The sequence below is a fragment of the Ochlerotatus camptorhynchus genome, unplaced genomic scaffold (genome assembly GCF_037179485.1).
Source record: "Ochlerotatus camptorhynchus isolate MF236.1 unplaced genomic scaffold, CSIRO-AGI_Acam_v1.1 ptg000300l, whole genome shotgun sequence".
Classification (NCBI taxonomy): Eukaryota; Metazoa; Arthropoda; class Insecta; order Diptera; family Culicidae; genus Ochlerotatus; species Ochlerotatus camptorhynchus.
In genome coordinates, this window is record NW_027040788.1 from 1272274 (window position 1) to 1286217 (window position 13944).

Here is a 13944-nt window from a genome sequence, read left to right on the forward strand (position 1 = left end):
CCCAATAGTGATGGAGTAATACGACATGCACTAAACTAAGGACACGGGATATACTACAATAGATCAAATTACTGGGCGCAGTAGTGTTAGGTCCCGAACAGAGACAAAAAAAAACATTCCTCCCCTTTCCCCACCAGATGCAACGTCGTGGCCAGGACAGCTCTGGTCTATTGGAGGGAGACACATCCTTTATCTAAGAGGTGGTAGTTAATCACAAATTACTATCTAACGGATGAAGGTGGGTCTCCTTCTTAACAACAGTCTAGAGCTCGTACCACCTACGACATTGTGCAACCTGGTTTATGCTATGCTATGCTATCCCCCTTCCCTTCCAACCCCCCGAAGTGACGCTTTTTCACGTACCTATTACAGATACTGTCACAAACTCTAAGAACCCGCCACCTCTCAATCATTCCATGCTGAACTAAACCAGAAGGATGACAAAACCGGAACAATTATATCCGAGGCGTTGAATATTCGAGCTAGGTAATTTGCCAGCGGTCAGATAAATGAATAATGTGAACCGTGGAATTATCATTATTCAGTTCAAAATCAAACTCACTGTTTATTGAAAATGCTTCTAAAAAGTAATCTTTCAGTACTGGTGACACAATTGGAGAAAATTCATCGTACTTTTCCATAGAACTGAGGAATAAAGGGCTAATCCCCAAGCAAAACAGAAAGACTTTATAACTAAGTTAAAAATTTAAAACCAACAAATACACGCCGAATCCAAATGCTTCCTATCCACGGGTTTGAGTTCCCCCTGGAGAAACCCTCCTTAAGTCCCTTTTCTACTTTACGGACTTCCTTGGTGCGTTTGGCTTCACGTTCCCTTTGCAACTTTTCGGTTGACAAGCTTTGACAAGAACTGACGCATTGCCTTAGTGGTCTTCCATCCAAGATTAGAGAGAATATCATCACGTCGTTTGGTCGCACAATTGGAGAATTTGGGTCGTCTTAAGGATGTGGATTCGGACGGCCTTTATAAATCGGAGACAAGAAGCATAGCTTCAATTTAATTCGTAGTTTCAAAGGAATATAGTGCTTACATCAGCATTTTCTGAGAAAATGCAAGAAACAAAACGATGTAAACATTAAACATTACAAAAGTCATTATCAATTCAGGGTTGCCAAACTCATGGGATATTGACGTCTTGATTAACATATTTCGGCTCATTTGGCACACCGTAGGCACAGGTTTAGGCACAGCTAAAGCACTCCGCACAGCTTAACGTGTGCAGAGTTTAATACCCCTTGTTTTGCGCCTTTTTTTTCGCAGTGTTTAGCGAAACATCGTTCGATCCCAGTATGGGAAAAACACCACGTGATGATGCGATTGCAAGCTCGTCTGGAAAGCGTCCCCGACAGGAAATCACCAACGCTCAGCATCAAAAAAGTTGCTTTCGAACAACCGGTACGCCATTCTACACTCAACAAATAAATCACATTTCCGATGGAAAATATCCATTAGAATTTCACATAACTTTCATGTGATCTCATAATTGGGAATCGCACCACGTAATCACATGAACCTTATGTGTCCAATGAAGTTTATGTGATTTATCACATAGAATTCATGTGATCATGTGAATGTTATGTGAATTTCAGATAAAAATCATTAAATTTGTTATTGGAAAAATATCATGTGCGTTCCCAATGGAAACTATATGAAAACTTTTTTCAGTGTAGGAAAGGGCAAATAGCTGGAAATTGAAAAGAAGGAGAAAGTACCTCTATTCCTCGTAAAACGATTCTCTCCTGGGCTCATACATCGGGAAAGGATTGAAGTGCACCATGCGCATGTGCACTGATGGTATCAAGCTGATGGTTCCAGCAAAGAACCACTACAAGGCCGTTGAACAGCTGTTGAAACAGAAAAAAAGTGGAGTATTTCTCCCAATATATCGAGACAGACAAGCTGCTCAAGGTGGTCCTGCGTGGTCTACCCGACAAAGAAACCGCTGCGCTGTCGGAGGAACTGAAGGAGAACGGTCTGAAGCCGATCCAAGTCTTCAAAATTAATCGGCACGACACCTCCCATAAGCAACGTGACAAGCTGTATTTGGTCCACCTCGAGCGAAACTCAACGTATCTGAAGGACCTTCAGTACATTTGGGCCCTTTTCCACATCGTGGTCAATCGGGACCGTTATGAACCTCGCCACCGTAACGTTACCCAATGCTCAAACTCATGTTTGGGCATGGGACCAAAACTTTCCAAATGGCTCATCGTTGCAACGATTGTGGCAAGCAACATGCACCCGAAGTATGCGAAAGGATGGAGGACGCTGATCCACAATGCGCCAATTGTGGTGCAACTCATCGGGCTACCAGCAAGTCTTGTCCAAAACGTGCGGAATTTACGAATATCTGCAAATGGGTCTCAACGCAAAACCAGCCAGGTCGGAAGAAGGTTTCAGCACGCAACGAGATAAATCCTACTTAATGTTTAATTAGTCTCATCGGCCATGTACGGTGTCTAAGGATGTGAAAAACGTCACATCCCCAGACGATCTGAAGCAAATAGTACAAGTAAGCTGTTTTATAACCTCGCAGCCGGTCGTCTCTCTCTGTTCTCTCGATAGTCATAACAAGCCAGCACATAGTTGGTTGATTGCAACCTGATCAATTTTCAAAAGTTTACTATAATCTTTATACCAAACAAATCTTACATCAATTTTGAATAAAATGCTGTGAACAAAATTTAAATCCAACAATAAATGATCAAGTTATAAGCGTTTAAAATTTAACACTATTTTGTTAGTCAAATTTTTGTTTTTCACTCCAGAATAGTCCACAAAGACGTAGTCCTACGTCAAATGCTAGATTTCTGAATAAAGTTAAAATAAAGGCCACACTAATCATATTTTTTATCCAGATGAATGTGGGCGTCTTAGTGGAACGATTTCCATTTAAATCCACTACCTTATTTGCTTATCCTTGACAGATACGCGTATTTCGTCTACAATGTGCAGACTTCTTCAGTGTGTCGAGTATTAGTGCACTCTCTCATCATATTTTTTATAAAAAAGAAGGCGCATTTAATTATAAACAACTTCACAAAGCCCCTAAAATGAATAGAAACGGAATAAATAATATATTCCCGCTGAATTGCCGTTTCGGACAACAGTGGGCTGATAGCATCGTTTACGTTGAGTCAACGTTAACGTTAGCGATCAGCGTTGATTCAACGTCAACGTTAACGCGTTAACTTAATCGTTAACCAAATATGAGAAGGACCATAAATTCATGGAAATGGTGGCGTATAAGTTTCAGAAACTCGGTGATTTCCGGAAAGTTTACACTTTTGAATTCATGCTAGAGGATGTCTTCAGAGATTGCAGACCGAAATCCAAGATGGTGACTTCCGGCTAGTGAAAATGCCTCGAAGACCCTACAATATGGGTATCTACGGAATGGAGTTGACGAGTAGATGTCAACAATCGGTATCCGGTGCAATTTTGAGATCCAATATGGCGGACCGAAATCCAATATAGGACCATTTGGGCACAGACAAACAGACATCACTCTGGCAATTTGTTCACCGAACACGCATTTAACGGTCAATTTAAAAGTTTTTAGTTGGTAGTACCACCATCTGTGGCGCGAATAGTCAATAACCCTTGCGTTTGACGTTTACACACTACCACCATCTGTTCAGTGTACTGCCAGAAGGTCCCTAAGAAACGTGCTCAACTTTTTGGCTCAGCTCTGGTACTCTCTTCGGTCCCAAGCTAATCGATGCACCCCTCGAAACATAGGAAAATCCACGAACCCCTCATTTTATCAGTCAATCTTTCATAGCGAATCAAAACAAACATAGTGTAGTACTAGAATTTCGACTAGAATGGGGTACGCCTATAGATGTACTTGGGACCAATATGCTAGTCCAGTGTGAGCCAATTTAAATCGTTAGTTTCCACCGGTTGGTACTACCCATCACAGTATACTCAACAGATGGCGGTAGTGTTTTAGCGACGATGTTTCATATTGAAAAATATTCAATGTGTATTGTCTCATCGTCTGTGATATGGGGGTTCAATTTTGAGATGCGATATGGCGGATGGTGACTTCCGCTTTGTGAAAATGTCTCGAAGACCCTACAATATATGTATCTATGGAACGAGGTTGACGATTAGATGTCAAAAATCGATATCCGGTGCAGTTCTGAGATCCAATATGGCAGACCGAAAACTAATATGGCGACTTCCGGTTTGTGAAAATGTCTCGAAGACCCTTCAATATATGCACATATCGGTGAAACGATTATTCGGTGACGAATAAATGTGAAGAATCGATATTGGTGGTTAGACACTTTTTTATGGATATTTCCTATTTGAATGTCACTTCTTCCAGTAACCAGTAACATCGTGCTCTGCTGAATCAGCATTGAAGCTTAATAATACGGAATGCTGAACTACAATGATCCAAGAAAAACTGAATCACTGGATGATTTTCAATTTGTGTTCTGAATCTTTATCATAAATTTAAGATAGCTACTAATACTAATACTTCATTTCTTGTAAGAAAATAGTAGACTGAAAAATGTTCATCTGCCCAAATATTTAAACGTGGATTCACTTCTGATGTAATGTAATGAACGCAGTAATGGTATGAATTAAAATATTTGATCAGCTGGCTACAAGTTCAATATTTCCCGTTAAGTTGTGCAAACTGTACGATGAATATCCTCACCCAAAACCTATACTAAGTACCTGTTCAGACAGTTATGCACAGCAAAAAATAAATTTTAATATTACATCCAAAAGGATACACTTCAATCTTGTCGAAAATCGCATGAAATTGTTATGGCCACAACAATAAACAAATGCAGTAAAAGCAGCGCAACGTCAGTTCATGCACTGTATTAATGATAATTTTGTCCTTTTTGGCAAGTAATATTACACCATATTTTTGACACGATTGAAGCAACCGGTGAAAACTAACGATTTTAAATTGGCTCACTACTTGACTAGCCTATTGGTTCCAAGTAAATCTATAAGCGTACCTCATTCTAGTCGAACTTCTAGTACTACACTATGTTTGTTTTGATTCGCCAGATAAAATGAGGGGTTCGTGGATTTTCCTATGTTCCGAGGGGTGCATCGATTAGCTTGGGACCGAAGAGAGTACCAGAGCTGAGTCAAAAAGTTGAGCACGTTTCTTCGGGACCTTCTGGTCTTAGAGTTACCTCTATGATTGAAGTACCATCCACTTTGATATAATATCAAAATTAGTTTTTTGCTGTGTGCAGTGAAACCTCCATGAGTCAATATCCTTTGTGTCAATGATAGCTTTGTATAATGTCATCTCTTGGCGTTTATTCAGACGATTCAACCTAATTCGTGTTGCTCGTGTTGGTGTTCATTCGACCAAAACACAACCGAATGCGATGTGGTTGAATGACCTCACACTGTTTAGTGCGAGTTAGTTCTATCAGGTTGAACTCGGTAGAGATTTTGACATAAGACCACGTGGCTTTTAGAGAAGAACCTAAGAGAAGAGGAGACAATAAGGTGATCCAAGAGACGTTTCTCTGTGGAACTGATAGCTAGTTGGTTCGTGTCTATTCTCTTCCGGGCAATTTTTGTTTTATCTAGATAACAAATTTCTATGCTTTGACTATATGTTTTTAGTATTACTTCTACGTGAAGTCAACGATTTACATAGTTGAAGATGCTAATTTCAAATAACAGACTGTAGTGGTAATTTTTATACGATAGATGGAGTAGATGAAAGCATAGAGTTGATAGTTCCGTTAGAGTACGGCAGTGTGAAGATTGTATATAGATATTAGAGAAGCGAGCTAGGACAACTTTTAAGGAAGGTACAAATCGGTTTTTTCATCTCTCTTCACCAAGCTCCCCCTTTGGAGAGGGATGGTGAGGGGTGTGTGTGTCCCCACCACTGGCAAAAAGAGATGAAAACCGACCCGCTCAAGTACCAACTGTGTGTTTGAAACAGTTCTACCGATTTTTTACCGCACTTCAGTTGTTATTTGAAGGAAGCTCATCCAGTCGTAGGTTTGGAAATTGCAACTATTGTTTTCCCTTACCACTATCGTATAAAAATTACCACTACAGTCTGTTATTTGAAATTAGCAAATTTCTATGGTTTTGACAAATGGGATCGCTGCACATTTGAATCCGCCGTTATGGATTCTCGATCAACAGTTAAGTTTGAGTTTCATGTCGGTTTGTCGGTGGTTCTACTGTGATCTGTCATAAGTTCTTGGTAAACAAAAAAAGTCAACTGACCGTAACTGTCTCGTGGACGTGAAGAAATTGAAAAATTGATAATGACGTTTTGCTACCTATCAAATAGTATGGAATATTTTTTAGAATATCATCACTGGTTTTGGATTTCAAACCTAGGTGTCGCATGCACTGGTGCAGTTTCGCGTAGATTCATCAATCGATTGCACCTTTGTTTACAAACAAATGATGGTAAGCTGTTAATGACTCACGCTTACTGCTGCTTACACTACACCGGTGTAGTGTATCAAAAACGAAAACGATATAAGTGTGTAGAATCGTTTCTTCTTGTTCTTCTAACAAATTCACGTGGTCTTATGTCAAAATCTCTACTTAGTTCAATCAGGTAGAACTAACTCGCACTAAATAGTGTGAGCTGTTTCAACCACATAGCAAGTATTTTTTTAAAGTTATTTCACTCCTAATAAAAGAAAATTGAAAATTTGATCAAATGGGTGTTCATTGAGACAAGAAAATCGAACAAGGTCGTACCGTGGAACCCCGCTAATCTGAACGGCACTTCATGCATATTAACGGTGTTCATTTTTGATTTTAACTTCTAGTAACCCTATCAGGAATGCATGTTTCTGGCAGCCTTATTTGCTGTTTTGTCTTGAATCTGCGTTCCATTTCACTTTTCTCTATATTCCATATAGACTTCCCTGACGTTTGTGAAATGTACAAGTATTAGCGCAGAACTTTGGGTAAATTATAAGTATTAGTGCAAGAAAACCTTTGAATTTACCCAAAGTTCTGCACTGATACTTGTGAAATTCACAAACGTCAGAGAAGTCTATAGGTACTGAATGACGTTTGAGCAATTTTTGGTTTGCGCGGCGTGCAAATTAGTGGGGTTCAAATTAAAAAGTGTTCAGATTAAAAACGGTTAGATAACCGGGGTCCACTGTTTTCGGTTGCGGTAGGTTTGACAGTCATTTTTGACTAAAAATCCGAGTAAGTACGGGCAAGTTCGAGTTAGTGCAAGCTGTGTCATCATACAGACCTAATATTGACTAAAAGTAAAATGCACTTCATATTTCTTCAGGCCGATACACTCTTTGATATCGATTCACGGAAGAATTTGCTGTAGTTGAATTCATGATTTTGAACTTGTTGCAAATAATTAAACTAAAGAGAATAGAATAAACAAAGAGACGTCATCTGATCTTTTCACATCTAGCAACCATGGTAGCCGATACGCGTCGCACTGTCATTGCTCAAATTCCGCTTAACTTTTTTTCTAGTCATCGTGTTGATTTTGCGTTGGAGTAGGTAATCAATTTGATTCAAATGAATGAAGCAGAAAGCAATACTTCTACATTAACAGTCACAAAAAAACTAGTTTGACAGGTCTAGTGTTCGATTGAATCTGATGAATAAAAGTGACATATACATTGGAATTCCAGTCGTAATATGGCGTCTCTTTGTTTATTCTAGTCTCTTTAGATTATACTACGAAAGTCCACTACCTTGAAATGTACTTTGAAAAGTATGTTACCAAAATTATTTATAATCATAACATTCAATTGCAGCAACCGGACTATTTTCAAACATCAAGTCAAACTATTGGATGAGAGAATCTACTCAAATTCGTTTCCTTTTAAATGTATGACTCAATCATCAAATTTGCAGTTGATATGTACTTTTAACCAGTTCGGTATCGCGGTTTCTCTAATATAAGATATCATATTTAGACACAATCACCATTGATATATTACGAAACAAATATAAATTGAAATAAGTAGCAATAATCGAGTATGGTAAGTATAGAGAGAATAACAGAGAGAAAAAGAGCTTAGATAGATCCAAAAAAGAAGAGATGTCTCCACATAAAATACAAATTCAAAACCATCAATCTCACCTTGCTATTGGCAAACAAAAGTCCCACACCTTCCAAGCAGATCTGCATCAGCCCTCCTTCGCCGGTATTCAGATCCTGTACCGGAAACTCACCGCCCAGCTCGGGTCCCTGACCGGTACATCCATTGCGTTCCATGGCTTCCTTGATGGCAGTGTACAGTTCCTTGCACTGAAACGAATTCCCCAAAAATCAGTTGACTTTTACTACTGAAAACAATCGCAACAATACCTTTCTCGTGTAGTATTTTTGCAGCTGGGTTTGACCGCCATTCCGACGCCAGAGACACAGAACGCGAGTCTTGGGTGAATAGGTCATATTGACCAACCGTTCGAACCACCATCGCTCCACGATCGTTCCATTGACCGACCGCAGCACCAACCCATCGTCCCGAACTTCCATAAACCGCAACGGACCAGTCGTATCTATACCCTGGTGAACGGTGAAACTCTGTCGATGGAGAAGTCTTGAACCCAGAGGTTTCAAATCAATGTCGTTGCCATGCTGTAGAAGGAGAAAGATAAGCCATGAAGCGAACGTTCTGACAAGCTTTCAAATGAAGAATTACCAAATTGTTGATCTGATCCAACAACAGGTTCACTTCCTGAGCGTAGATCAATCCGATATGGCTTTTGCCAAGTAATCGCCGAACTTTTCGTTTGATCTCCAATTTGTTACAATTCAACATCACCAAAATCGCCGTCAGATTGTACAGCATCGTAGACAGCAGTCGATCTTCGTCATGTTCCAACCGCTTGCGTTCTGATTCCGAGAGTGATTTGTACCGTTCCATCATCTCTCCGGGACCTTGATCCATGCCGATCATGTCACGTTCCTGACTGACCGCATCCAGAAAGGCATCTTCCCAAAACTGCATCTGATCCCACACGTTGGATCGCTCCTTACCGAGCAGTCCTTCGAACAGGTAGACTCGTGGAGCATCTGGCGAAGGCGAGTTCGACGTAGGAATCAGGCTTCCACCAGTGTAACGGAAACCAGCGCTGAGGGATGACTTGCCAGTGAACAAACCACCAGCCATCTTCTTGGCGTCCTTCAGGGTTGATGATCCCTTTGGAAGCTTAAACGAGGAATAAAGTGTTCGTTACGGGTTTTGCTGGAATAATTCCGGTTATTTATGTGAATATTTTTACAAATCATTCAGAAAGCTTTTGATCGAATTTAATATCGCTGCACAGAACGTTTTAAGCAAAAAAATTCTACCAATCTAAACAGCCGCTAAAGAGACTAGGCTAATGTAACGATCAATGCAGTTCAGCTCTTTGCTCGTTGATCGTCACATGGCTGCAACTCCACAATGACTGACACGTACTTGCCAGAGTACTGATAGCACTTACTTTCTCGTACTCCGTATCGGAAACGGTCGACCGGCAAGAGATGGACGGTATCAACGATCCTCCGGAGTGTTGCTGTGGTAGCACATCACTGGCCACGGACAGCGCACCGGACGATCCGTGAACTCCACCGCCAGGCTGCATAGGAGCGCAATTTTGACGAGGTCGGTGGTTGCGTTCGTGGTGAGTGATACGGGGCAAGAAACACAAACATTCAAGAAAACACACATTTACAACTGGAGATCACAAACTAATACGGGATGGAATAGAGATTGTCTTTCGAGGGATTACCCAATCGTGGATCTAGGATCAAACTACTAACGGTTATATGAAGCACAATTTTGACTCGTGAACTCAAACTTGAAAATGCCTTTTTACAGATAGACGTAATAGAGATAGAAAAATGAAGCTAACTCGATCGAGAAAAAAACAGGAATACCCAACTCACCTCAGAATCAAAAGAGGTTAGTTTGCTGAGCAGCATATTTCGCTTTTGAGTTAACATATCCTTGAACATCTCGGTCGTTGATTGATTATCGTTGTCATTCTCCGACGGTCGACGCAATATCACAGGTTCGTTTAGTACGGAAGAATTTTTACGGGATCCTACCACGGAGCTCCAGTCTCCCGGTTCCGACGGACTTGGTGGTGATCGAAGATTCTCTCGACTTCCCATTGGACTGACGGACTAGAGAGTTCAACAGAAATTAGTAATCTATTCCTAACTTCGGGAACCTTCTACACTCACCCGACTTGACAGCAAGCTGGCCGACAGGTCACCCGTATTATCTGTCAGGTCTTTACTCCAGTAGTGTGTATGAGCAATCTCCATCATTTGGAACACAGATGCCATTCCTCCAAGCCCGAAGTTTGCAACCGTGTTTTCCAGCCCATGGGTAATAGCCAGCAAACATTTGAGTGTCCCCTTGTAAACATGCTTCGTTATGCACTGTAACTCAAAAATCTCGGTTAGCTAAGAATCTCTTTGAAAATATACCTTTTCCCACTTACCACATCGTCGATGTGATCATCGGGCCCGATCTTCCGTTCCAAAGTCTTGTTCAACTTTCCAAGCACTAACATTCGATACGATTCATCCTCCATCAACTTCTTAAGACGATTCAGCTTCAGCCAACCAACTCCCTCGCCCGCGAGTACCTGGTTGACCAAGTCCTTCAAGAATGCTTGGTTTTCCGAGTTACTTGATGACCGTTCTGCATTCTGTATTCGTTGGATCTCCTCCTGCGTTTGCTTCGGCCCCGAATGTTTGATGAGTGGAGTACGTTCTGCCAAGCTCTTTCGACCGGGGAATGAATCAAACGATAGCTTATCCTTAATTTTAGTTTGAGTTTGACCTGGACTAGACTGTACGCTACTAGCAGCTGATCGCACCTGCTGTTGGCTAGTATGTTTGCTCTGTTTACTGCCGAACAAGTCCGAGAACATACTCGACGTAGACTGGGCGATCCCATTAAAGTCGCTGGTGATCGACGACAACAGCGATTGGTTCGTGGTAGCCACTGTGGCACTACCAGATGAGGAAACTGTCTGCTGGCCCTGTAGATTCTGCTGGTTACCTTGGTGAAGGTGTATACCCTTTTTAGCGGCTGCTTCCTTAGCCGTTTTCGTCAGATCACCTAGCGTTGACTTGCCCACGTAGGTCAGATCGTCGAGTGTGTTCTTGCTGACTCCAGCCGCTTGCTTTGAAGCTTCCAAGGCCTGCTTGGATGCTTCTTCGGCGGCTTTCTTTGCTTGTAGCGTTAGCTGGATAAAGGAGAAACAAATATTCAACATCTATTCGCTCATATTTTGCTTAATAAGCATGCAGAAAACGACATCTATTGGTTATAAGAGATTCTATCTAAAACTCAAAAACCGTGTATCGACTACAAACCTGTTCCAGTGGAGCGAGTATTTTCATTTCCTCTTCCGCATGCTCCTTGAACTCTTTCGCTTGTTCTTTAAACTGTCGTTGTGTGGTGTTTTGTTGTTGTGATTTTGTGTTTTCGTTGGTGGAAGGGGCAAACCGAAAAGGCACATCGATAAGGGGAAAGATAAAGAAAACAGGGCGTTTGGTAGATAGGTGAACACATCGAAAAGACACAGAAAGAGTTTCATGCCACCCGTTAAGAGTAACTGCCTTACCTTGTCAACGTGAGCCAGTAATCCATCCTGACTACTTTGCCGGGTCGTTTCGCGCACCAATTCCTTCGCCTGTGAAGTCAAGACCTCAAACAATGATCCTTGAGAGCTCTGACGTTGCGATCCGGCTGATCCTAGCGATGGTGGATGACCACTAGAACCAGTCGACCCCGAACTGGATGTTCTGGCTAGCATGTTGCTCCCACTTTGTTGTCGTGCAAGGTTTGGAGACAAAGGTGGCGGAATCTTTCCCAGCCTATTTCGTTTCCCTTCCGCATCCAGGGAACCACTGCTTTCTTTCGATACGATCGTCTTTGGCGTAGTCGTTGAATTCGAATCGGATTCGTTTTCGAAGCTACCCTGCGTTTCCTTGGCCGGTTTTGGGGGCACCTGTACTTCGCTCCGCGCTTTTGGGTTAAACTCGAATTCCGAATCTGGAGGACTACTGAGATCCGATCGGCTGGACGATGTTGATGCCGGTGAATCCGGGCGATCCGTATCGCCAGGTTCTGCTTGCGGAGGTTTCATGCCATCTGGATAGCGCAAAGAGCTCGGTGGTCGATACACCAACTTCGGATCGAGATTGGAAGATAGGGTTTTCGGTGCCACGTGTACGTGATGTTGATTCCCGTAGACATCGTGCAAGCTCGGTGAAAGGTCTGATGATGCTATTTCGGAAACGAAATCACTCAACGACGAATACGACGAACTAGTACTTTCCGCATTTTCCGAGTCCGAACCACTTTCGTCTGTTGGCTGGTTTTCAAGCTGCTGCATACCCTTCAGAGCACTATTCAACGAGCCGCTATTGTCCCATACGGGGAACTTGATAGGAGTTAACGTATGCGCGTACCACTTCGGTTTGTCACCAACCTGGGCCGGATCTAGCACCCCTGTTTGCACTCTCAGAAATGCTACATTGTTAGGAGTTAGCGACCACTCGGCCAACCATTCAACGGCTTGAGTTCGTGCAAACCGATTCAGGAAGGCGGATGCCCTGGGTCGGGAACGTAGAAAACTGTTGATTTGGAACGCCACCACAGGTCTCGGATAGAGACGGAGCGTGCGAGTGTGTTCCGTAAAGTTGGCAAGTGTATTTTGTGAGTTGAAGAACCGTACCATTGCGACCCGGGTCGCCACGTCCACCGAATCCACATCTGTACCGTACAGGAAGGGGTTCGGTTGCGGTGGTCCAACGGGACTCGGTTGACGAGATATCCCCACCGCACCGGAAAACGAGCTCCGTTGGCTATTGCTTGCTGATCCTGGCACTTGTAAAGGCTGAGGGAAACTACAAGGCAAAAAAAGGTCCGATTAGAGAATTATGAAATTACTGTAATGGGGCGTTCAGGCGTACGTTTGAGGAGGAATGCTTGTTCCGCTGAAGCTCTCACGATTGGAACCGGGCTGGCTGATCATAAGGCCAGACGGCGCCGTGCTAGCTTGATTGCTTGTCGTCATGGAAGTTATAGCCTGTTGATAACGGGACGGAATAGAGAATGTTAGTATGTGAGTCTGTTTACGAAAGGGGTTTCTTTTAACGCGAAGCTCTATACTAGTGACATCTGAAGGTGCATAAAACTAAGCAGATATAGATTCTAAAGAAAAAAAAAGTAAGCAGTGCTTTTGACAGTGATCATACGGAACCACGCTGGCACAACTTTGGTTCAATTAATTGGCAAGCAAAACTACCGTAGAACCCCGTTAGTTTGAATAGCAAAAATGGCAATTTAACGGTGCTTATATAGAACTGGTTGAAGAAGTACTACTACAACACTGGTGCGTTACGCCATAAGGCAGAAGAGGTACCAGTTAAACAAATTTTAAATGAGCTCCGATTAATTACAATTTTAGCTTTTCAAACTAACAGGGTTCTGTGGTATTCCAACGAAAAGATGAGTTTATGATTCAGTTGTGCATTTGCTACGGAGTCTACGGTCTCATTGGATATTTCTGTTGCAGGTTTCTGTTGCACTGTTCAAATCGTTCAGATGACTAGTGTAAATGGCTACGTTGTTACGAATTTATGCAAAGATGCGAGCACATTGTTAGATAGTGCCAAGCGAAAACGAGACTAGTTTAGTCAATCTTTTAGCGAAGACAACAAATCAAGAAGACTGGCAACTCTTCCATTTTCTCATACGAACGCTATGAGACAGGTACAATCGCGTCATCTGTCGCTCAAAGGTAAATGCTTCGAACGAATTTGATAGCAAAGATTACATCCTCAGAAGAAAGGTTTCTTGATATGATGTCTTCGCTTTTAGCCAAATAATGTGAATAACGCATTCCAGCGATGTTCAAAGATGTTCTTTGAGTATGAGCCAATTCATTCT

General features: G+C 42.1%; 1 protein-coding gene across 6 annotated transcripts in view; it reads right to left on the reverse strand.

The window, feature by feature from the left end:
* Positions 1 to 13944, reverse strand: part of Rab3-GEF (Rab3 GDP-GTP exchange factor) — a 97360-nt gene that overhangs the window by 19510 nt on the left and 63906 nt on the right. For 4 of the 6 annotated variants that reach the window (XM_065228679.1, XM_065228680.1, XM_065228677.1 and 1 more), the window contains 10 exons: positions 12966 to 13081; positions 11612 to 12899; positions 11361 to 11432; positions 10478 to 11230; positions 10215 to 10415; positions 9915 to 10154; positions 9470 to 9604; positions 8683 to 9192; positions 8346 to 8618; positions 8118 to 8285 (listed from right to left, as the gene is read on the reverse strand). In XM_065228679.1, coding sequence (XP_065084751.1) covers positions 8118 to 8285; positions 8346 to 8618; positions 8683 to 9192; positions 9470 to 9604; positions 9915 to 10154; positions 10215 to 10415; positions 10478 to 11230; positions 11361 to 11432; positions 11612 to 12899; positions 12966 to 13081 — 3756 coding nt within the window. The remainder of the gene's footprint in view (positions 1 to 8117; positions 8286 to 8345; positions 8619 to 8682; positions 9193 to 9469; positions 9605 to 9914; positions 10155 to 10214; positions 10416 to 10477; positions 11231 to 11360; positions 11433 to 11611; positions 12900 to 12965; positions 13082 to 13944) is intronic. The other 2 variants (XM_065228681.1, XM_065228682.1) reach the window with 2 other exon arrangements.